Here is a 24,349-nt window from a genome sequence, read left to right as displayed (position 1 = left end):
TTGGGGGGCAGGGAGGGTTTTGGGGGGGGGCTTAAGGGGGTAATTAGTGGGATTTGGGGCGTTAAGGGGGGAATTGGGGGGGGTTAGAGGGTAATTAGCGGGGTTGAGGGTTTTAAAGGAGGGTCTGGGGGGGATTTTGGGGGTTCAGGGGTTGGATTTGGGGGTTCAGGGGATAATTAGGGGGTTGGGGGTGGATTTGGGGGGTAATTAGTGGGATTGGGGGTAATTAGGAGGTTCAGGAGGGTTATTTTGGGGGAGATGGGGGCTTAAAGGGGGTTTTTGGGGTGTATATTTTGGGGGGAGGGGGTGGATTTTGGGGTCCCCCCCCCCAGGACGAGGCTTGAATCTGGGGTGCAACGAGTAGAAATGAGTCTTCGCTTTATTCCCCCCCCCAAAAAAAAACCCCAAAAACCCCTAAAACACCCCAAAATAACCCCAAAAGCGACACATTCACAGACAACAACGAGGGGGGGACCCCAAAATTGGAGGGGGAGGGGTGGGGGGACCCCAACCCTTGTGCTTGGGGGGGGGTGGGGGAGACACAAAGGGGGGGACCCCAAAGTTTATAGGGGGGGGGAAATAAACCCCCCAGGGCCCCATTAGCTACGTGGGGAACCCCCAAAGTTAAGCTGGGGGGGGACCCCAAAGTTGGAGCCCTTGGGGGTCAAAGAGAGAAAGGGGGGGGGACCCCAAAGTCAACTTGGGGGGCAAAAACAGAGGGAAAGGGGCCCCGAAACCCAACTTGGGGGGCAGGAATATGGGGAAGGACCCCAAAACTCAACTTGGGGGGCAGAGACGGAGGGAAAGGGGCCCCAAAACTCAACTTGGGGGGCAGAGACAGAGGGAAAGAGGCCCCAAAACCCAACTTGGGGGGGCAAAGATAGAGCGAAAGGGGCCCCAAAACCCAACTTGGGGGGCAGAAGGAGGAGAAAGAGAGGGTTGGGGAGCACCAAGAGCGTTGAGTCACCCCCAAAACTCAACTTGGGGGTGAAAACAGAGGGAAAGGGGCCCCAAAACCCAACTTAGGGGGCAGCAATGTGGGGAGGGACCCCAAAACTCAACTTGGGGGGCAGAGACAGAGGGAAAGGGGCCCCAAAACTCAACTTGGGGGGCAGGAATGTGGGGGAAGGACCCCAAAACTCAACTTGGGGGGCAGAGACGGAGGGAAAGGGGCCCCAAAACCCAACTTGGGGGGCAAAAACAGAGGGAAAGGGGCCCCAAAACCCAACTTGGGGGGCAGAAGGAGGGGAAACAGAGGGTTGGGGAGCACCAAGAGTGTTGAGTGACCCCCAAAACTCAACTTGGGGGGTGAAAACAGAGGGAAAGGGGCCCCAAAACCCAACTTGGGGGGCAGAGACGGAGGGAAAGGGGCCCCAAAACTCGACTTAGGGGGTGAAAACAGAGGAAAAAGAGCCTCAAAACCCAACTTGGGGGGCAGGAATGTGGGGGAAGGACCCCAAAACCCAACTTGGGGGGCAGAGACGGAGGAAAAGGGGCCCCAAAACTCAACTTGGGGGGCAGGAATATGGGGAAGGACCCCGAAACTCAACTTGGGGGGCAAAAACAGAGGGTTGGGGAGCACCGAGAGTGTTGAGTGACCCCCAAAACTCAACTTGGGGGGTGAAAACAGAGGGAAAGGGGCCCCAAAACCCAACTTGGGGGGCAGCAATGTGGGGAGGGACCCCAAAACTCAACTTGGGGGGCAGAGACAGAGGGAAAGGGCCCCAAAACCCAACTTGGGGGGCAGAGACGGAGGGAACGGGGCCGTAAAACTCAACTTGGGGGGCAGGAATGTGGGGGAAGGACCCCAAAACCCAACTTGGGGGGCAGAAGGAGGAGAAAGAGAGGGTTGGGGAGCACCAAGAGCGTTGAGTGACCCCCAAAACTCAACTTGGGGGGCAAAAATGGAGGGAACGGGGCCCTAATACCCAACTTGGGGGGGCAGGAATGTGGGGAGGGACCCCAAAACTCAACTTGGGGGGCAGAGACGGAGGAAAAGGGGCCCTAAAACCCAACTTGGGGGGCAGAAGGAGGGGAAACAGAGGGTTGGGGAGCACCAAGAGTGTTGAGTGACCCCCAAAACCCAACTTGGGGAGCGAAAACAGAGGGAAAGGGGCCCCAAAACCCAACTTGGGGGGCAGGAATGTGGGGGAAGGACCCCAAAACTCAACTTGGGGGGCAGAGACGGAGGGAAAGAGGCCCCAAAATCCAACTTGGGGGGCAAAAACAGAGGGTTGGGGAGCACCAAGAGTGTTGAGTGACCCCCAAAACTCAACTTGGGGGGCAAAGACAGACAGAAAGGGGCCCCAAAACCCAACTTGGGGGGCAGCAATGTGGGGAGGGACCCCAAAACTCAACTTGGGGGGCAGAGACGGAGGAAAAGGGGCCCTAAAACTCAACTTGGGGGGCAGAAATGTGGGGGAGGGACCCCAAAACTTAACTTGGGGGGCAGAGACGGAGGAAAAGGGGCCCCAAAACCCAACTTGGGAGGCAGAGACAGAGGGAAAGGGGCCCCAAAACCCAACTTGGGGGGCGAAAACAGAGGAAAAAGAGCCTCAAAACCCAACTTGGGGGGCAGCAATGTGGGGGAGGGACCCCAAAACTCAACTTGGGGGGCAGAGACGGAGGGAAAGGGGCCCTAAAACTCAACTTGGGGGGCAGAAATGTGGGGGAAGGACCCCAAAACTTAACTTGGGGGGCAGAGACGGAGGGAAAGGGGCCCCAAAACCCAACTTGGGGGGCAGAAGGAGGGGAAACAGAGGGTTGGGGAGCACCAAGAGCGTTGAGTCGCCCCCAAAACTCAACTTGGGGGGTGAAAACGGAGGAAAAGGGGCCCCAAAACCCAACTTAGGGGGCAGCAATGTGGGGAGGGACCCCAAAACTCAACTTGGGGGGCAGAGACGGAGGGAAAGGGGCCCCAAAACCCAACTTGGGGGGCAGAAGGAGGAGAAAGAGAGGGTTGGGGAGCACCAAGAGCATTGAGTCGCCCCCAAAACTCAACTTGGGGGGTGAAAACAGAGGGAAAGGGGCCCCAAAACCCAACTTAGGGGGCGAAAACAGAGGAAAAAGAGCCTCAAAACCCAACTTGGGGGGCAGGAATGTGGGGGAAGGACCCCAAAACTCAACTTGGGGGGCAGAGACGGAGGGAACGGGGCCCTAAAACCCAACTTTGGGGGGCAAAACCAGAGGGTTGGGGAGCACCAAGAGTGTTGAGTGACCCCCAAAACTCAACTTGGGGGGCAAAGACAGACAGAAAGGGGCCCCAAAACCCAACTTGGGGGGCAGCAATGTGGGGAGGGACCCCAAAACTCAACTTGGGGGGCAGAGACAGAGGGAAAGGGGCCCCAAAACTCAACTTGGGGGTCAGAGACAGAGGGAAAGGGGCCCCAAAACTCAACTTGGGAGGCAGAGACAGAGGGAAAGAGGCCCCAAAACCCAACTTGGGGGGGCAAAGATGGAGCGAAAGGGGCCCTAAAACCCAAGTTGGGGGGCAGAAGGAGGAGAAACAGAGGGTTGGGGAGCACCAAGAGCATTGAGTCACCCCCAAAACTCAACTTGGGGGGTGAAAACAGAGGGAACGGGGCCTCAAAACCCAACTTGGGGGGCAGCAATGTGGGGAAGGACCCCAAAACTCAACTTGGGGGGCAGAAATGTGGGGAGGGACCCCAAAACTCAACTTGGGAGGCAGAGACAGAGGGAAAGAGGCCCCCAAGCCCAACTTGGGGGGCAGCAATGGAAGGGAACGACCCCGTACCCCACCTCGGGGGGCGCGGGCGGAGGGATAAGGTCCCTAAACCTCCTCAGACGGTGGTGACGGAGAGCAGGGGGTTGTAGCTGCGGGCGCCGTCGGGGTCCCGCGCCCCCCTGGCCAACATCTCCTGGATGGCCACCCAGTTATCCAGGATGCGCCGGCTCCTCTTCCTCGGCCCCCGCTTCCCGGGGGGCCCCTCGGAACCTCCTGAGGCGGCACCGGCGGCGGCGGCGGCCGCGGGCTCCGCTCGGCCCTGCAGCAGCATCTCCCTGCGGCGCCGCTGCTCGCAGGGCGCGCGCCAGGTGCTGCTTGCGCTGCTCGCGGCTCCAGTAGCGGCCGGTTTTCAGCTCGCTGCGGGCGTCGTCGTCCGTGGTGGAGCCGCCGCCGCGCTCCTCCAGGATCTTGATGGCGCGAGCCTTGAGCAGCCGGTCGCGGCCGGGCCGCTTGCCGCGAGCCCCCTTGGCGCCGCCCGAGGCGCTGGGGGGCGCCGGCTGCAGGGCCCGCAGCGGGGAGCTGCGGCAGCTCTCGCCCGTGTGGTACGCGCTGGTGCTCTCGCCCTCGGGAGCCTCCGAGATGTCGGCCAGGCCCGCTTCGGCGGCGGCGCCGGCGCCGGCGGCGGCTTCCAGCCAGGCCCGCAGGCAGCGCTGGCGCAGCCGCTCCATCTTCTGCGCCCGCAGGAGGTGCCGCCACTTGAACTCGAGGTGCCGCAGCTCCTCCTCCAGCAGCGCCAGCTCCCCCCGGCCCGAGGCCGCCGCGCTCAGCCGGCTGCGCAGGTGGCGGTAGCGGCGCAGCTCGGCCGCGCTTAACCCCGGCACCGAGGCCGGCGAGGCGGGGCCCAGGCCGGCGACAGGTCGGCCAGCGGGCGCGAAGCCCGATGGGTTCGTTCCCGGAGGGAAGCCGGGCCCTGGGTCTAATCCAGCTCCGGGTCTTCCGTTCGACCCAAAGCCGGATCCGGAGTCCATGCCAGGTCTTCCATTGGACCCAAATCCAGATCCCGTGTCCGTTCCAGCTCCGGGTCTTCCATTCGACCCAAATCCAGATCCCGGATCAATTCCAGCTCCGGGTCTTCCGTTCGACCCAAATCCAGATCCCGGCTCCGTTCCAGCTCCGGGTCTTCCGTTCGACCCAAACCCGGATCCAGTTCGTCCATTGGGGGTGAATCCGGATCCCGGGTTGGTTCCGGGTCTTCCATCAGGCAGGAATCCTGATCCTGGGTCTGTCCCAGCTCCGGGTCTTCCACCGGGGGTGAGGCCTGATCCGAGATTGGACCCGGCTCCAGGTTTTCCAGCAGGTGAGAAGCCGGAGCTGCCTCCGCCTCCGGGTCTTCCGTCAGATGTGAATCCTGATCCTGGGCACATTCCAGCTCCGGGTCTTCCGTCAGGCACAAATCCCAATCCGGGACTGGATCCAGTTCCACATCTTCCATTGGGTGCGAATCCCGATCCTGGGCTCCCTCCGCCTCCAGGTCTTCCCATGGACCCGAATCCTGCTCCAGGACCAGATCCGCTTCCGGCTCTTCCCCCAGACACAAATCCCGATCCGCTTCCCGCTCCGCTCCTTCCCCCGGGGCTGAATCCTGATCCCGAGGTCCCTCCGGCTCCGGCTCTTCCCACGCCCCCTCCCCGCCCCCCTCCGGAGCTCGAGCTCGATCCGGATCCGGGTCTTGCAGCTCCGCTTCCAGCTCTCCCCACTCCGGCTCCAGCTCCGGGTCTTGCGGCTCCATTCCCGACTCTGCTGCCCGTTCCGGCTCCGGGTCTTGTTGCTCCCGTTCCCGTCTCCATTCCAGTTCCGGGTCTTGTGCTTCTGCTTCCAAATCCACTTTCACCTCCGGCTCTTCCCGCTCCGAATCCGCTTTCCAATCCAGCTCCGGGTCTTCCCCCTCCGGCTCCGAATCCGCTTTCTGCTCCGGCTCCGGGTTTTGGGAGGCGGGGTTTTTGGGGGGCGGGGGGGGCCCCTCGGGGGGCCCTGGGGGGCGGGGGGGGGGGTCCTGTCCCCGTCCCCCCCCTGCTCGGAGCTCTCGTCGTTCCGGGCGCTCTCGTCCGTCCGTCCCACCCCGCTGTCCGGCTCCGTCCGGGCCTGGGGGGTCGCGGGGCTGGGGGGCTGGTTGGGGGGGGGTCAGGAGGGGTGAGGACCCCCCCACACCCCAATTTCCCCCTCCAGACCCCCTAAAACCCCCTTTTTCTCCCTCAAAACCCCCTTTTCCCCTTTCCAGACCCCCCCAAGCCCCCTTCTACCCCCCCAAGCCCCCATTTACCCCCCCCAAACCCCCATTTTCTCCCCCCAGACCCCCCCAAACCCCCCATTTCCCCCCCCCAGCCCCCCAAATACCCCCCCCCAGGACCCCCCCAGTGCCCCCCACCTGCCCCGGGGGGGTCCAGGCCCCCCCCCCCCCCATCTCTCCGTCCTCCTCGGAGCCGAAATCGTCCAAGAAATCCTCGCGGTCGCTGTCCTTCCAGCGCTTGGGGGGGGGGGGGCAAAAAGGGGGGGTCACCGACCCCAATTACCCCCCTGCGACCCCCCCAGGACCCCCAAACCCCTCCAAGGACCCTTAGGAGCCCCCAAACACCCCCAGGACCCCCCTAAACCCCCCCAAGGACCCTCAGGACCCCCTGAAACCCCCTAGGACCCCCCCCAAGGACCCTCAGGACCCCCCCAAACCCCCTAAGGACCCTCAAGAGCCCCCTCAAACCCCCCCAAAACCCCTCAGGACACCCCCAAATCCCCCCCCAGGACCACGAAAAAGACCCTCAGTACCCCCCAAACCCTCTCAGAGACCCTCAGGACCCCCTAAAACCCCTCAAAGGACCCTCAGGACCCCCCCAAAGGACCCTCAGGACCCCCTAAGACCCCCCCAGGGACCCTCAGGACCCCCCCAAAGGACCCTCAGGACCCCCCACAACCCCCCCTAGGGACCCTCAGGAGCCCCCCAAGCCCTCCAGGAGCCCCAAAAGGACCCTCAGGACCCACCTCAGCCCCACTAGGACCCCCCAAAACCCCCCCAGGGACCCTCAGGCCCCCCCCCAAAACCCCCCTAGAACCTTCCAAAAGACCCTCAGGATCCCCCCAAACCCCCTCAACGACTCTCAGAACCCCCCCCAGACCCCCCCCAGACCCCCCCAAAGGACCCTCAGGACCCCCAAAAGGACCCTCAGGCCCCCCCCCAGGCCCCCCCAAATTTCACACACCCCCCCCCCCCTTACCCGACTTTCGGGGCGCGCCAGCAGGAGCGAGATGCTCGTTTGCTGCTCCCTCGTTAACGAGGCCACCGCCTCCTCCCGGTCCTGCACCTCCACCCCGTTAATCTGGGGGGGGACAGGTGAGTGGGGACCCCCCCAAAACCCCTCCAGGGGGGGACAGGGACCCCCTGAAAACCCACCTGGACGATGCGGTCACCCTCGCGGATCCGACCGTCCTTGGCCGCGATGCTGTTGGGGTTCACCTGGGGGGGGGGGGGGTTTAAAAAAAAGGGGGGGTCAGGACCCCCAAATCCACCCCCCACCCCGATTTCCAACCCCCCCCAGACCCACTGGGAACCCCAATTCCCCCCCCAGGACCCTGTTTTGGGGTCCCCAGGACCCCCAGTCTCTCTCTTCCCCCCCTTTTTGCCCCCCCCACCCCCAAAATCCCCCCCCAATCCTCTTTTTTAGGGCTCTCTGCCCCCCCGACTCCCCAATTTCCCCTCCCACCCCCCCAAACCCCAATTCCACCCCCCCAGGACCCCAATTCCCCCCCCAACCCCCCCCTTTTTGACACTTCCAACCCCCCAAAACCCCATTTCCAGCTCCCTGACTCCCCCCCCAACTTTTCTTTTGGGGTTCCCCCCCCCCAGGACCCCCTTTTTGCCCCCCCAACCCCCTTTTTTACCCCCAATTTCCCCCCCCAGGACCCCAATTCCCCCCCCAACCCCCCTTTTGACACTTCCAACCCCCCCAAACCCCCCATTTCGAGCCCCCTGACCCCCCAAGACCCCCTATTTTTTTGGGGTGCCCCCCCCCCCCCCATTTTCACCTCCCCCACGTAGATGCCTCCGTCCTCCTCGCCGTCCGTTCGGTAGCACAGGGTGAGCCCCAACTTCTCGCCGCGATTCGCTTTCCACAATTCCACCTCCTGACCCCCCCATTAATCAAAAAGGGGGGGGGGGGCAGGGTACCCCCCTTTTTGCCCCCCCAGACCCCTTTTTGCCCCCCCAGACCCCCTTTTTGCCCCCCCAGACCCCTTTTTGCCCCCCCCAGACCCCTTTTTGCCCCCCCCCCACCTCATACTCCAGCTCCTCGGGGCGCTCGGGGTCCCCCAAATCCGTGGGGTCCAAATAGTCCTGGGGGTCCCTGTTTTGGGGGGGAACATTGAAGGGGGGGGGGGGGGGTCCCTTTAACCCCCCCACTTTAAACCCCCCCCCCAGCCCCATGGGGACCCCCAATTCCCTCCCCAGCACCTCAATTAACCCCCCACTCCCCCCTTTTTGGGGGTCCCTGCCCCCCCCGACCCCTTTTTTGCCCCCCCCCCGGACCCCAATTTCCCCCCTAGGACCCCTTTTTGGGTTCCCTTCCCCCCCAAACCCCCTTTTTGCCCCCCCAGGACCCCAATTTTCCCCCAGGACCCCAATTTCCCCCCTAGGACCCCTTTTTGGGGGTCCCTGCCCCCCCTCAGCCCCCAGTCTCCCCCTCCCTCCCCTTTTTTTCCCCCCCAGGACCCCAATTTCCCCCCAGGACCCCTTTTTGGGGTTCCCTTCCCCCCCAAACCCCCTTTTTGCCCCCCCCAGACCCCAATTTCCCCCCAGGACCCCAATTTCCCCCCCTAGGACCCCCTTTTTGGGGGTCCCTGCCCCCCCCCAGCCCCCCAATCTCCCCTCCCTCCCCTTTTTGCCCCCCCAGGACCCCAATTTCCCCCCCAAAACTCCCTTTTTGGGCTCCCTGCCCCCCCCAGCCCCCCAATCTCCCTTAACCTCCCCCAGACCCCCAATTTCCCCCCCCCAGACCCCTTTTTGGGGGTCCCTTCCCCCCCCAGACCCCCTTTTTGCCCCCCAGGACCCAATTTCCCCCCCAGGACCCCAACTTCCCCCCCAGGACCCTTTTTGGGGTTCCCTTCCCCCCCCAGACCCCCTTTTTGCCCCCCAGGACCCCAATTTCCTCCCCAGGACCCCAATTTCCAACCTCTACCCCCTTTTGGGTTCCCAGCCCCCCCAAACTCACTTCTCGCCCCCCCGAAGCTGATGTCGGTCTGGGTGCCGCTATCGACCAGCCCCCCCCCGCCCCCCCCCAGGGCTGCAGGGGGTGGGGGGCAGCCGGGAGGTTTGGGGGGTCCCGGGGGGCCCCCCGTTGGCCGCCACCCCCCCCCCCGCACCCCCAGACCCATGGGGGGGGGCGCGGGGGCTACGGCGCAAAACCTGCAGCACCAGGGCTCGCGGCCCCCCCGCGGGACCCCCCCTCGCCGCGACGACTCCTTCCCAGCAACCTGGGGGGGGGGATAGAAACAAAAAAGGGGGGGGTCAAGGCACCCTAAACCCCCCCCCCAGACCCCCAAAACCCTCTCAACCCCCCCCCCCCCCAAATCCCCCTTCAGGACCCCCCCAAAAACACAGACCCCCCCCCCTCATTTTGGGGGGGGGGGGGGGTGGTCCTCAACCCCCTCTTGACCCCCCCCCCCAACCTTTTCGTTTCAAGGGGGGGGCTCAGAGCGCCCCCCCCCCCATCCATTGTCTGATGCTCGCCCGGCAACGGTTGCCATGGTAACCGGTGGGGAGGTGGGCGGGGCTGGAGGGGGGGACCCCCCCCACAATAGAGCCCCCCAGACCCCCCTATAGTCCCTATAGGGCCCCCCAGACCCCTATAGAGCCCCATAGCCCCCCCTATGGAGCCCCTATAGCCCCCCCAGACCCCCCTATAGTCCCTATAGGGCCCCCCAGACCCCTATAGAGCCCCATAGCCCCCCCATGGAGCCCCTATAGCCCCCCCCATAGCCCATATAGAGCCCCCCAGACCCCTATAGAGCCCTATAGCCCCATCCCACGGAGCCCCTATAGCCCCCCAGACCCCCCTATAGGCCCCCCCAGACCCCTATAGAGCCCCATAGCCCCCCCCATGGAGCCCCTATAGCCCCCCCAGACCCACCCATAGCCCATATAGAGCCCCCAGACCCCTATAGAGCCCCATAGCCCCCCCCATGGAGCCCCTATAGCCCCCCCAGACCCACCCATAGCCCATATAGAGCCCCCCAGACCCCTATAGAGCCCCATAGCCCCCCCTATGGAGCCCCTATAGCCCCCCCGACCCCCCCATAGTCCCCTATAGGGCCCCCAGACCCCTATAGAGCCCCATAGCCCCCCCATAGGGCCCCATAGAGCCGCTATAGCCCCCCAGACTCCCCCATAGGGCCCCATAGAGCCCCCCAGACCCCCATATCCCCCTCATATCCCCCTATAGACCGTTGTAGACCCCATACACCTCACAGACCATTACAGACCCCTTATATCCCCCATATAGAGCATTATAGACCCCCTATACCTCCCGTTTCCCCCTATAGAGACCTTATAGACCCCCCCATATTCCCTTACATCTCTGCTATTGTCTCTCATACAGTTCTTATACCCCTATACTCCCCTACAGACCCCTCATTGACCTTTATAGACCCCCTATACCCCCAATCGCCCCTATAGACCCTTACAGACTCAATATACTCCCTTATATCTCCATTATAGCCCTTTATACATCCCTTATGTCCCTCATAACATCCCTATAACCCCTTATATCGCCCCTATAGCCCCTTATAGACCCCCATAGCCCCTTATCTTGTCCGTATAGCCCCTATACCCTCCTATATTGCCCCTACAGACCCCCATACCCCCCCTATATCCCCTTATCACACCCCTATGGACCCCCATCTCGTCCCAGAGCCCCTTATCTCGCCCCCATACCCCCCCATATCACCCCAATAAATCCTTATAGACCCCCATACTGCCCCTGTAGCCCCTTATCTCGCCCCTATAGACCCCTATAGCCCCAATAAACACCTAGAGCCCCTATCTCACCCCTATACCCCCTCAGAGACACCTATACACCCCCGATCCCTCCCTATCCCACACCTACAGCGCCTCGCCTCGCCCTTATAGCCCCCTATAGAGCCCCTATGTCACCCCAATAGACCCCCAGACCCTCCTTACAGCCCCTTATAGGCCGCCATACCCCCTTATAGCCCCTTATCTCACCCCTATAGCCCCTATATCGCCCTTATAGCCCTCTATATTGCCCCAATAGACCCTTACAGACCCCCATACCACCCCTACAGCCCCTTATTTCGTTCCTATATCACCTTATAGACCACCATACCCCCCCTGTACCCCCCAATCCCGCCCCTAGAGCCCCTTATCTCACCCCTATAGACCCTTACAGACCCCCATACCCGCCCCGGACCCCCCAATCCCGCCCCTAGAGCCCCTTATCTCACCCCTATAGACCCTTACAGACCCCCATACCCCCCCCGGACCCCCCAATCCCGCCCTAGAGCCCCTTATCTCACCCCTATAGACCCTTACAGACCCCCATACCCGCCCCGGACCCCCCAATCCCGCCCCATAGCCCCCTATATCACCGCCTAGAGCCCCCTATATCACCCCTATAGCCCCCTATATCGCCCCTATAGCCCCTTATAGACCCCCATACCCCCCGTACCCCCCAATCCCGCCCCTAGAGCCCCTTATCTCACCCCTAGAACCCCCTAGATCACCCCTATAGCCCCCTATATCGCCCCTATAGCCCCTTACAGACCCCCATACCCCCCTGTACCCCCCAATCCCGCCCCGTAGCCCCTTATCTCACCCCTAGAACCCCCTATATCACCCCTATAGCTCCCTATATCGCCCCTATAGCCCCTTATAGACCCCCATACCCCCTCGTACCCCCCAATCCCGCCCCTAGAGCCCTTATCTCACCCCTAGAGCCCCCTATATCACCTCTAGAGACCCTTACAGACCCCCATACCCCCCCGTACCCCCCTATCTCACCCCTAGAGCCCCCTATATCACCTCTAGATCCCCCTATATCGCCCCTATAGACCCCCATACCCACCCCAGACCCCCCAATCCCGCCCCATAGCCCTTATCTCACCCCTAGAGCCCCCTATATCGCCTAGTAGACCCCCATACCCCCCCACACCCCCCTATATCACCCCTATAGAACCCCATACCCCCCTGTACCCCCCAATCCCGCCCCGTAGCCCCTTATCTCACCCCTAGAACCCCCTATATCACCCCTATAGCTCCCTATATCGCCCCTATAGCCCCTTATAGACCCCCATACCCCCTCGTACCCCCCAATCCCGCCCCTAGAGCCCCTTATCTCACCCCTAGAGCCCCCTATATCACCTCTAGAGACCCTTACAGACCCCCATACCCCCCCGTACCCCCCTATCTCACCCCTAGAGCCCCCTATATCACCTCTAGATCCCCCTATATCGCCCCTATAGACCCCCATACCCACCCCAGACCCCCCAATCCCGCCCCATAGCCCCTTATCTCACCCCTAGAGCCCCCTATATCGCCTAGTAGACCCCCATACCCCCCCACACCCCCCTATATCACCCCTATAGAACCCCATACCCCCCTATATCACCCCTATAGCCCCTTATAGACCCCCATACCCCCCTATATCACCCCTATAGCCCCCCTATAGCCCCTTATAGACCCCCATACCCCCCTATATCACCCCTATAGCGCCCCAATAGACCCTTACAGACCCCCGGACCCCCCCCCGGACCCCCCAATCCCACCCCTAGAGCCCCTATATCGCCCCATATGGCCCCTATAGACCCCTATACGGCCCCTATAAGGCCCCTATAGCCCCGGTACCTGCCGGCCGTGGCGGGGCCGCTGCTCCTCGGCGCTCCGCACCACGCACAGGTTGCACCCCATGTCCCCCCCCCCCCCCCTCCCCCGGTTAAACCGGGGACCCCCCCCCCCCCACCTCCTCCTCCTCCTCCTCCTCCTCCTCCTCCTCCCGGGGGGCCCTCAGCCCCTCCTCCTCCTCCCCCCCCTCCCCCCGCGCTCGGGGCCCCCCCGGAGCCCCCCGGTTCCCCCCATCGGGTGGGTGAAGGGGGGGAGGGGGGAGAGAAAATTGGGGGGGGGGGGGGGGGGGGGAGCCCGGTTTGGGTTTAAAAAAAGGGGGTTCGGGGCCGCGAGCGGCGGCGGCTCCGCGCCCGGGGGTGGGGGGAGCCACGCCCCCTCACGTGACCCCACAGGCCACGCCCCTTATATAGTCTCAGCGCATCTAGCCACGCCCACAAACCAACGAGGCCACGCCCACTCCATAGAGATACATTGCGGACTGGCCACGCCCCCTCGTCACGTGATGGCGCCCATATATGGGGCTACTAAAAGGAGGCCACGCCCACCTAAAAACCACGTGACCGCAGGTCTATAAAAGGGAGGCCACGCCCTCCCGCGGGACAAAGGAGGAGAGCGCGCCCCTCCCCGTCACGTGACCGCCCAGAGCGCGCCCCTCCCCGTCACGTGACCGCCCCCGTGTCACGTGACTCCCCCAACACTCCCTTCTTTTCCCGTTTCCTCCTTTATTTCAATCGCGGTTTTTTTAGGGTTTTTTTTAAGGGGTTCGGGGCCCCGTTTTTTTGCGTTCCTGGCCCGGAGAGGTGGGGGGGGAGGGGGGGGGAGGGTGCACATAACGTATGGGATCCATAGGGGATGGGGGGGGGGGCGCTACCGAAGCTACGACACGGGGGGGGGGGGGGTTTGAGGGGGAATTTGGGGTTCAGACCCCCCCAAAATGGGGGGTTGGGGGGGGATTTAGGGCCCTGGGGAGGAATTGGGGTCCAGATCCCACATTTCTGGGGGGGTTGGGGGGGGGTTTAGGGTCCCAGGGGGTGAATTTGGGGTCCAGACCCCCCATTTTGGGGGGTTTGGGGGGGATTTGGGGGTCATGGGGGGGTGAATTTGGGGTCCAGACCCCCCATTTTGGGGGGGGGTGGGGGGTATTTAGGGTCCCGGGGGTGAATTTGGGGTCCAGACCCCCCATTTTGAGGGGGTTTGAGGGGGTATTTAGGGTCCCAGGGGGTGAATTTGGGGTCCAGACCCCCCATTTGGGGGGTTTGGGGGTCATGGGGGGGTGAATTTGGGGTCCAGACCCCCCATTTGGGGGGGGTTTGGGGGGGATTTGGGGGTCATGGGGGGTGAATTTGGGGTCCAGACCCCCCATTTGGGGGGTTTGGGGGTCATGGGGGGTGAATTTGGGGTCCAGACCCCCCATTTTGGGGGGGTTTGAGGGATATTTAGGGTCCCAGGGGGAGAATTTGGGGTCCAGACCCCCCATTTTGGGGGTTGGGGGGGGCTTTGGGGGTCACAGACGAGAATTTGGGGGGTCACGGGGTGGGGGGGGGGGGTCGCCAAGGCCGCGCCGTGAGATGCATTCAGATACGGGGGGGGGGTGGGGGGGAGGTTTGGGGGCCCCCCCTGAACCCCAAGAAGTTGGGGGGGGCTCAAAGGGGAGGGGGTAAGGGAGGCAACCCCCCCCCCCCTTTCCCTCCCCCCTCGATTTGGTCCGTTGAGAACCCCGGGACCCCCATTTTTTTGGGGGGAGGGAGGGGGGGCATGGGGGGGCCCCCCCCCTTTTTTTTTTTGGCTCTTTGGGGTCCCCCACCCCCATTGCCCCCACTTGGGGGTCCCCCCTTTGTTGGGAGGGGGGGGGGATGGAATGGGGGGGGGGAGGGAGGGGGATTTGGGGGACCCCCCTTTGGCTTTGGGGGGGGGGGGGGCAGTGATGGGGGGGTCCCCAATGTTATGGGGGGGGGGGCAGTGGCCATATTGGGGGCCTGGTGGCCGTGGGGGGGGTCCTGGTAGCCACGTTGGGGGTCCTGGTAGCCATATTGGGGTCTTGGTGGCCATATTGGGGTCCTGGTGGCCGCGTTGGGGTCCTGGTGGCCATGGGGGGGGTCTTGGTAGCCATATTGGGGTCCTGGTGGCCACACTGGGGTCTCAGTAGCCATATTGGGGTCTTGGTGGCTGCGTTGGGGTCCTAGTGGCCACGTTGGGGTCCTGGTGGCTGTTTTGGGGTCTTGGTAGCCACGTTGGGGTCTTGGTGGCCGCGTGGGGGTCCTGGTGGCCATTCTGGGGTCTCGGTAGCCATCTTGGGGTCCCGGTGGCCGCGTTGGGGTCTTGGTTATGATATTAGTGTCCTGGTGGCCGCGTTGGGGTCCTGGTGGCCGCGTTGGGGTCTTAGATGCCATGTTGGGGTCTTGGTGGCCGCGTTGGGGTCCCGGTGGCCGTTGTGGGGGTGCGGCTAGTCGAGGGGGGCGGGGGCGGAGGGGCTGGCGGGGCCGGAGCCGCGGGTGCCGCTGTACTGGCCGATGAAGGAGCCGTCCTCGTTGAACTGGACGTCGGCGCTGCCGCCGTAGCCGGCCAGGCTGTCGTCGCTGCCCAGAGCCGCCCCCGGCGCCCCCAGCGAGCGCCCCGAGCTCCCCGACGCCTTCTCCTCCCCGTCGCTGCGGGGACAGCGGGGGAACGCGTCACCAAACCCAACCCCGACGCCAGCAAAGTCGTCCCCAAAACCAGCGTCGACACCATCAACCCCACCAAACCCAACCCCGACGCCGTCATCGGCTCCAAAACCAGCACCAACGGCATCAAAATCATCTCCAAAACCAACGTTGACCCCATCAACCCCACCAAACCCAACCCCAACGCCATCATCGGCACCGAAACCAGCGCCGATGGCATCAAAATCGTCCCCAAAACCAACATCGACACCATCAATCCCACCAAACCCAACCCTGACGCCGTCATTGACACCAAAACCAGCACCAATGGCATCAAAATCATCTCCAAACCCAATATTGACCCCATCAATCCCACCAAACCCAACCCCGACGCCATCATCGACACCGAAACCAGCACCAATGGCAACAAAATCATCTCCAAACCCAACCCTGACGCCATCATCGACACCGAAACCAGCGCCAACGGCATCAAAATTGTCCCCAAACCCAACATTGACCTCATCAATCCCACCAAACCCAACCCTGACGCCATCATCGACACCGAAACCAGCGCCGATGGCATCAAAATCATCTCCAAACCCAACATTGACCCCATCAACCCCACCAAACCCAACCCCGATGCCATCATCGGCACCGAAACCAGCGCCGATGGCATCAAAATCGTCCCCAAAACCAACATCGACCCCATCAATCCCACCAAACCCAACCCCGATGCCATCATCGACACCGAAACCAGCACCAATGGCAACAAAATCATCTCCAAACCCAACCCTGACGCCATCATCGACACCGAAACCAGCGCCAACGGCATCAAAATTGTCCCCAAACCCAACATTGACCTCATCAATCCCACCAAACCCAACCCTGACGCCATCATCGGCACCGAAACCAGCGCCAACAGCATCAAAATTGTCCCCAAACCCAACATTGACCTCATCAATCCCACCAAACCCAACCCTGACGCCATCATCGACACCGAAACCAGCGCCAACGGCATCAAAATTGTCCCCAAACCCAACATTGACCTCATCAATCCCACCAAACCCAACCCTGACGCCATCATCGGCACCGAAACCAACCCCGATGGCATCAAAATCATCTCCAAACCCAACATTGACCCCATCAACCCCACCAAACCCAACCCCAACGCCATCATCGGCACCGAAACCAGCACCAATGGCATCAAAATCATCTCCAAACCCAACGTTGACCCCATCAACCCCTCCAAACCCAACCCCGACGCCATCATCGGCACCGAAACCAGCCCCGATGGCATCAAAATCGTCTCTAAACCCAACATTGACCCCATCAACCCCACCAAACCCAACCCTGACGCCATCATCGACACCGAAACCAGCACCAATGGCATCAAAATCATCTCCAAACCCAACGTTGACCCCATCAACCCCTCCAAACCCAACCCCGACGCCATCATCGGCACCGAAACCAGCCCCGATGGCATCAAAATCGTCTCTAAACCCAACATTGACCCCATCAACCCCACCAAACCCAACCCTGACGCCATCATCGACACCGAAACCAGCACCGACGGCAACAAAATCATCTCCAAACCCAACCCTGACGCCATCATCGACACCGAAACCAGCGCCAACGGCATCAAAATTGTCCCCAAACCCAACATTGACCTCATCAATCCCACCAAACCCAACCCCGACGCCATAATCGGCACCGAAACCAACCCCGATGGCATCAAAATCATCTCCAAACCCAACCCTGACGCCATCATCAGCACCGAAACCAGCACCGACGGCATCAAAATCATCTCCAAACCCAACATTGACCCCATCAATCCCACCAAACCCAACCCTGACACCATCATCGGCACCGAAACCAACCCCGATGGCATCAAAATCGTCTCTAAACCCGACCCCGACGCCATCATCGGCACCAAACCCAACGTCAACCATGATGGTGGCACCCACCCCCTCCACCCCCCTTCTTCCCAGCCCCTCCCAGTGCCCCCCAGTCCCTCCCAGTGCCCCCCAGTGCCCCCCAGCCCCTCCCAGTGCCCCCCAGTCCCCCCCAGTCCCTCCCAGTGCCCCCCAGTTCCCCCTTTACCTCTCCAGCGACCTGCGCTCCCAAAGCAGCCGGGGTGGGGGGGGGGGGGGGGGTTGGGAGGGGGTAAAAGCAGAGACAGACGAAGGGTTGGGGGGTAATTAACAGGGAGAGGGAGCAGTAAACGAGGAGGAGAGTAATTAGCAAGCGGGATTAATTAGAGGGGGGGGGCAACTGGGGGGTTATGGGGGTGCCGGGAGCTCCGGTGCCTCGTTTGAGGGGGTAATTAGCATCTCAGCCCCACGATTTCACGACCCCAGCCCTCGTTTCGGATAATCCGACACCTCGTTTAAATGATCGGATGCCTCATTAACGTGCCCTGCTCCCTAATTAACACCCCCCCAGCTTCTAATTAGCAAACCAGCCCCTCATTTGCATAGAACAGCTCTTGATCGCCCTCAATTCGTGACCCCACCTCTCATTTGCTTAATTCCACACCTCATTTGCATAATCTGACCCCTCGTTTTAATAATCGGACCCCTCATTAACATCCCCCCCGCTCCCTAATTAACACCCCCCCAGCTTCTAATTAGCGTTAGAGGCCCCTCATTTGCATAAACCCACCTGTACTCCCCGAAGGTCTCGTCCTTCATGGGTCGCGCCTCCGAGTCGGCCTGCGTGTCCTCCTTGTCCTTCACTAAAGGGGGGGGGCAAAGGGATTTGGGGGGGCCCTGGGGACCCCCCAACCCCCTCTCGACCCTTGGGGACCCCTCGGGGCCCCCCCAAACCCCTCAGAGCCCCCGCAGTTCTCCCCCACCCCCCTCCTCAGCCTTAGGGAACAACCAGATCTCCCCTAAAACCTTGGAGTCCCCCCCTAACTGCCCCCACCCCCAAATCTTGGGGACCCCCCCCTTTATTTGGGGACCCCCACCAGCTTAGGGACCCCCCCCTTATAACTTGGGGACCCCCCCAAAACTGAGAATTGGGGGCCCTGAGGGGTTTAGGGGGTCCCAGAAGGGATTGGGGGGGACAAATAGGGGTTTGGGGGGGCTCCAGGGGGGTTTGAGGGGGTCCCAGAAGGGTTTTGGGGGGACAAATAGGGGTTTGGGGGGGCTCCAGGGGGGTTTGGGGGGTCCCAGAAGGGTTTTGGGGGGACAAATAGGGGTTTGGGGGGGCTCCAGGGGGGTTTGAGGGTGTCCCAGAAGGGTTTTGGGGGGACAAATAGGGGTTTGGGGGGGCTCCAGGGGGGTTAGAGGGGGTCCCAGGGGTGTTTTGGGGACTAGGAGGGGTTTTTTTTTGGGGGGGGTAAAGGGGTTTTGGGGGGTCCTGAGGGTCCCAGAAGGGTTTGGATGGGGGGGCAGAGGAGTTTGGGGGGTCCCAGGGGTGTTTGGGGGTCAGGAGGGGTTTGGGGAGGGGCGAAAAAGGGGGTTCAGGGGGTCCCAAGGGTCCCAGATGTTTTTTTTTTGGGGGGGACAGAGGAGTTTGGGGGGTCCCAGGGGTGTTTGGGGACATCAGGAGGGATCTGGGGGGGGGTCCCAAGAGCCCCAGAGAGGCTTTTTGGGGGGTCAGAAGGGATTTGGGGGGGGTCAGAAGGAGTTTTGGGGGTGTCAGAAGGGGTTTTGGGGGGGCCAAGGGGGGATGGGGGAGTCTCAAGGGTCCCTGAAGGTTTTTTTTTGGGGGGGACAGAGGAGTTTGGGGGGGTCCCAGGAGAGTTTGGGGACATCAGGAGAGGTTTGTGGGGATCCCGGGTGCCCCAGAAGGGATTTTGGGGAGGTTAGAAGGGATTTTGGGGGGGTCAGAAGGGATTTTGGGGGGGTCAGAAGGGATTTTGGGGGGGGTCTCACCTGAGTATTTGCCCCCCTTGCTGCGCTTGATGAAGCAGAGGATGAGGAGGAGGAGGAGGAGGAGGACGACGGCGCTAACGAAGCCGATGAACCAGCCCTCGGTGGCGAAGCCGCCGGCGGGACCTGGAACCACTGGGGGGGCACGGGGGGGGGGTCAGAGAATTTTGGGGGACCCCCCTTCAGAGGCCTGGGGGGGGGTCCCAGTGAGAGAAAGGGGGGTTTTGGGGTCCCCCCTGGGAGAAAATGGGGGTTCAGGAGTCCAAATGAGGAGAAAAAGGGAGGGTTGGGGGGCAATGGGGTGAAAAAAAGGAGGTTTTGGGGTCTCTATAGGGTAAAAGGAGGCGGGTTTGGGGTCCTTGGGGGGTTTTTGGGGTTCCCTGGTGGGATTTTGGGGCTCCCTGGTGGGATTTTTGGTTCCCCGAAGGTCTTTTTGGTCTCCCCGGAGGCGTTTTTGGGGCTCCCTGGTGGGTTTTTGGGGTTCCCTGAAGGTCTTTTTGGTCTCCTTGGTGGCTTTTTTGGTTCCCCGAAGGTCTTTTTGGTCGCCCCGGAGCTCTTTTTGGTCTCCCCGGAGGCGTTTTTGGGGTTCCTGCTGGGTTTTTGGGGCTCCCTGGTGGGTTTTTGGGGCTCCCTGAAGGTCTTTTTGGTCTCCTTGGTGTTTTTTTTTGGTTCCCCGAAAGTCTTTTGGGGCTCCCCGGAGCTCTTTTTGGTCTCCCCGGAGGCGTTTTTGGGGTTCCCGCTGGGTTTTTGGGGTTCCCTGGTGGGTTTTGGGGCTCCCTGGTGGGTTTTTGGGGCTCCCTGGAGGTCTTTTTGGTCTCCTTGGTGGCTTTTTTGGTTCCCCGAAGGTCTTTTTGGTCTCCCCGGAGCTCTTTTTGGTCTCCCCGGAGGCGTTTTTGGGCTTCCTGCTGGGTTTTTGGGGCTCCCTGGTGGGATTTTGGGGCTCCCTGGTGGGATTTTGGGGCTCCCTGAAGGTCTTTTTGGCCTCCCTGGTGGGATTTTGGTTCCCTGAAGGCCTTTTGGGGCTCCCTGGAGCTCTTTTTGGCCCCCCTGGAGGCGTTTTTTGGGGTTCCCGCTGGGTTTTTTGGGGTTCCCGCTGGGTTTTTTGGGGTCCCCGCTGGGGTTTTTTGGGGGGCTCACGGGTGCCGTTGGTGAGCACGACGCTCTCCCAGAAGGGGACCCTCTCCCCCGAGTGGTTGCGCCCCACGAACTGGACGCGGTAGCTGGTCCCGGGGCGCAGGGCCCCCACGCGGAACTCGCCCAGCGAGGAGTTGGCGCGACCCGAGAGCTCCCAGCGCGGCTCCGCTGCGAGGACGGGGGGGTCAGGGACCCCCCAGAGCCCCCCAAAACCCCACAGAGACCCCCCCCCGAAACCCCACAGCCACCCACACTGGTTTTACTGGGGTTCCGGACCCCATTTCTGCCCCCCTAAACCCCATTTCTGCCCCCCAAAACCCATTTCTCCACCTCCAGACTCAATTTCTCTCCCCAAACCCCAATTCTTCCACCCCAAACCCCCCAATTCTGCCCCCCAAGCCCCTAATTCCGCCCCCAAAACCCCCATTTCCACCCCCAAAACCCCAATTCTGCCCCCCAAACCCCATTTCTCCCCCCCAAACCCCATTTTCAACCCCCAGAACCCCAATCCTGCCCCTCTAAACCCCCAATTCTCCCCCCCCGACCCCAATTCTGCCCCCCAAGCCCCTATTTTCACCCCCCAAAACCCCAATTTGACCCCCCAAACCCCCAATTCTGCCCCCCAAGCCCCCATTTCCACCCCCAAAACCCCTCAATTCTACCCCCCAAAACCCCAATTCTAACCCCCAGAACCCCCATTTCTCCCCCCAACCCCAATTCTGCCCCCCAAGCCTCTATTTCCACCCCCAAAACCCCCATTTCCACCCCCAAAACCCCCAATTCTACCCCCAAACCCCCAATTCTGCCCCCCAAGCCCCTAATTCCACCCCCAAAACCCCCATTTCCACCCCCAAACCCCCCATTTCCACCCCCCAAACCCCAATTTTACCCCCCTAAGCCCCTATTTCTCCCCCCCAGACCCCATTTTTAACCCCCAGGACCCCAATTCTGCCCCTCTAAACCCCCAATTCTCCCCCCTGACCCCAATTCTGCCCCCCAAGACCCTATTTCCACCCCCAAACCCCCCATTTCGACCCCCAACCCCCCTATTTTCACCCCCAAAAACCCCAATTTGACCCCCCAAAACCCTATTTCTCCCCCCCGACCCCCTTTCTCCCCCCCAGACCCCATTTTTAACCCCCAGAACCCCAATCCTGCCCCTCTAAACCCCCAATTCTCCCCCCCGACCCCAATTCTGCCCCCCAAGCCCCCATTTCCACCCCCAAAACCCCCATTTCCACCCCCAAAAACCCCCATTTCTACCCCCCAAACCCCAATTTTACCCCCCAAACCCCAATTCTGCCCCCCTAACCCCCCATTTCTCCCCCCAGACCCCATTTCCCCCCCTCCATCCTCACTTTTCCCCGCTCAGGAGCCCTCCCAGTGCCCCCCCCCAACCCAGTTGGCTGCTCTTACTGGTTTTACTGGTGTACTGGACCTCGAACTCGATGCTCTCCTGCTCGGGGTGGGCGAGGGTCCAACCCAGCAGCGTGAAATCCTCGCCCACCTCCCGCACCTCCACGCTCTTCAGCACTGGGAGCACTGGGGGGGCACAGAGGGGGGGTCAGCGGGGACCAGTGCCCCCCAGTCCCCTCCCAGTGCCCCCCAGTCCCCTCCTAGTGAGCCCCCAGTGCCCCCATTCCCCTCCCAGTGAGCCCCCAGTGCCCCCCAGTGCCCCCAGTCCCTTCCCAGTGCCTCCCAGTGAGCTCCCAGTGCCCCCATTCCCCTCCCAGTGCCTCCCAGTCCCCCCAGTGCTCTCCATTCCCCTCCCAGTGCCCCCCATTCCCCTTCCAGTGAGCCCCAAATGCCCCCATTCCCCTCCCAGTGAGCCCCCAGTCCCTCCCAGTGCCCCCCAGTGCCCCCATTCCCTTCCCAGTGACCCCCAGTCCCTCCCAGTCCCCCCCAGTGAGCCCCCAGTGCCCCCATTCCCCTCCCAGTGCCCCCCATTCCCCTCCCAGTGAGCCCCCAGTCCCTCCCAGTGAGCCCCCAGTCCCTCCCAGTGCCCCCCAGTGCCCCCATTCCCCACCCAGTGAGCCCCCAGTCCCTCCCAGTGCCCCCCATTCCCCTTCCAGTGCTCCCCATTCCCCTCCCAGTGCCTCCCAGTGACCCCTAGTGCCTCCCAGTGAGCCCCCAGTGCCCCCATTCCCCTCCCAGTGAGCCCTCAGTCCCTCCCAGTGCCCCCCAGTGGGCCCCCAGTGACCCCCAGTGCCTCCCAGTGAGCCCCAAATGCCCCCATTCCCCTCCCAGTGCTCCCATTCCCCTCCCAGTGAGCCCCCAGTCCCTCCCAGTGCCCCCCAGTGCCCCCCATTCCCCTCCCAGTGCCCCCCATTACCCTCACAGTGCCTCCCAGTGAGCTCCCAGTCCCTCCCAGTAAGCCCCCAGTGCCCCCATTCCCCTCCCAGTGACGCCCAGTGCCTCCCAGTGAGCCCCCAGTGCCTCCATTCCCCTCCCAGTGCCTCCCAGTCCCCCCCAGTGCCCCCCATTCCCTTCCCAGTGACACCCAGTGCCTCCCAGTGCCCCCCATTCCCCTCCCAGTGAGCCCCCAGTGCCCCCATTCCCCTCCCAGTGCCTCCCAGTCCCCCCCAGTGCCCCCCATTCCCCTCCCAGTCCCCCCCAGTGCCCCCATTCCCTTCCCAGTGACCCCCAGTGCCTCCCAGTCAGCCCCCAGGGCCTCCCAGTGCCTCTTAGCCCCGCCCCTTTCCCTTAGCCCCGCCCCAAGGAGCCGTTCCCGCCCTCTTAGCCCCGCCCCCTTCCCTTAGCCCCGCCCACAGGGAGCAGTTCCCGCCCTCTTAGCCCCGCCCCTTTCCCTTAACCCCGCCCACAGGGAGCAGTTCCCGCCCTCTTAGCCCCGCCCCTTTCTCGATTCCCGCCCCTTTAGCCCCGCCCCTTTCCCGGGCTCCGGCCTCAGGTAGCAGTTCCCGCCCTCTTAGCCCCGCCCCTTTACCCTTAGCCCCGCCCCACGAGCCGTTCCCGCCCTCTTAGCCCCGCCCCCTTCCCTTAGCCCCGCCCCCCTGAGCCGTTCCCGCCCTCTTAGCCCCGCCCCCTTCCCCCTTAGCCCCGCCCCCTTACCCGGTTCCGGCCTCAGGGACCCGGTGCGGGCGAGCGCGGGCCCCGCCCCCCGCGCCGTGAGCGCGCGCAGCGTGAGGCGGTAGCGCGCGCGCGGGAGGAGCCGCTCCAGGGTCACGTTGAGCGCGAGCGGCGGCAGCGGCAGCTCCAGCGCGGGGGGCGGCGGCGCCTCCGGGGGCGCCTCTGGGGGGGGGGGGGGCGGTCACCCCAGTGCCCCCCAGTGCCCCCAGTGACTCCCAGTGCCTCCCAGTGCCCCCCAGTGCCCCCCAGTCCCTCCCAGTGCTTCCCAGTCCCTCCCAGTGCCCCCCAGTGCCTCCCAGTGCCCCCAGTCCCCTCCCAGTGCCCCCCAGTGCCTCCCAGTCCCCTCCCAGTGCCTCCCAGTGCCTCCCAGTCCCCTCCCAGTGCCCCCCAGTGCCTCCCAGTCCCTCCCAGTCCCCTCCCAGTCCCCTCCCAGTGCCTCCCAGTCCCTCCCAGTGGCCCCCAGTGCCCCCCAGTCCCCTCCCAGTCCCTCCCAGTGCCCCCAGTCCCCTCCCAGTGCCCCCCAATCCCTCCCAGTCCCCTCCCAGTGCCCCCCAGTCCCATCCCAGTGCCCCCCAATCCCTCCCAGTCCCCTCCCAGTGCCCCCCAGTCGCCTCCCAGTGACTCCCAGTCCCCTCCCAGTGCCCCCAGTGCCCCCCAGTGCCCCCTAGTGCTCCCCAGTCCCTCCCAGTCCATCCCAGTGCCTCCCAGTCCCCTCCCAGTGCCCCCCAGTCCCTCACAGTGCCCCCCAGTGCCCCCCAGTCCCTCCCAGTGCCTCCCAGTGCCCCCCAGTCCCTCCCAGTCCCCTCCCAGTGCCCCCCAGTCCCTCCCAGTGCCCCCCAGTCCCTCCCAGTCCCCTCCCAGTGCCTCCCAGTGACCCCCAGTCCATCACAGTGCCTCCCAGTCCCCTCCCAGTGCCCCCAGTGCCCCCCAGTGCCCCCCAGTGCCCCCCAGTCCCTCCCAGTACCTCCCAGTGCCTCCCAGCCCCCTCCCTGTGCCCCCCCAGTCCCTCCCAGTGCCCCCCAGT

At 63.1% G+C, this 24,349-nt stretch overlaps 2 protein-coding genes across 2 annotated transcripts in view; both read right to left on the bottom strand.

Moving 5' to 3' along the window:
* Nucleotides 1–352: 352 nt before the first annotated feature.
* PDZD4 (PDZ domain containing 4) lies at nt 353–13,059 on the bottom strand. The gene is given in 11 exon segments (XM_069882721.1): nt 353–3,167; nt 3,720–4,037; nt 4,039–5,724; nt 5,726–5,851; nt 6,111–6,209; nt 6,952–7,053; nt 7,128–7,190; nt 7,760–7,858; nt 8,007–8,076; nt 12,591–12,785; nt 13,031–13,059. Coding segments are annotated over 10 exon segments (2,706 nt in total). The 3' UTR covers nt 353–3,167; nt 3,720–3,800.
* A 1,268-nt stretch (nt 13,060–14,327) lies between these two features.
* L1CAM (L1 cell adhesion molecule) overlaps nt 14,328–24,349 on the bottom strand; it is a 41,406-nt gene continuing 31,384 nt past the window's right edge. The window contains 7 exon segments of the mRNA XM_069882716.1: nt 14,328–15,232; nt 17,327–17,338; nt 17,888–17,960; nt 19,108–19,239; nt 20,242–20,406; nt 21,655–21,780; nt 23,308–23,487. Coding sequence (XP_069738817.1) covers nt 15,031–15,232; nt 17,327–17,338; nt 17,888–17,960; nt 19,108–19,239; nt 20,242–20,406; nt 21,655–21,780; nt 23,308–23,487 — 890 coding nt within the window. The 3' untranslated portion in view covers nt 14,328–15,030.

This window comes from Phaenicophaeus curvirostris, unplaced genomic scaffold (genome assembly GCF_032191515.1).
Source record: "Phaenicophaeus curvirostris isolate KB17595 unplaced genomic scaffold, BPBGC_Pcur_1.0 scaffold_299, whole genome shotgun sequence".
NCBI lineage: Eukaryota > Metazoa > Chordata > Aves > Cuculiformes > Cuculidae > Phaenicophaeus > Phaenicophaeus curvirostris.
Note: the sequence above shows the minus strand (reverse complement) of the source record. Positions and strands in the feature narration are given on the sequence as shown.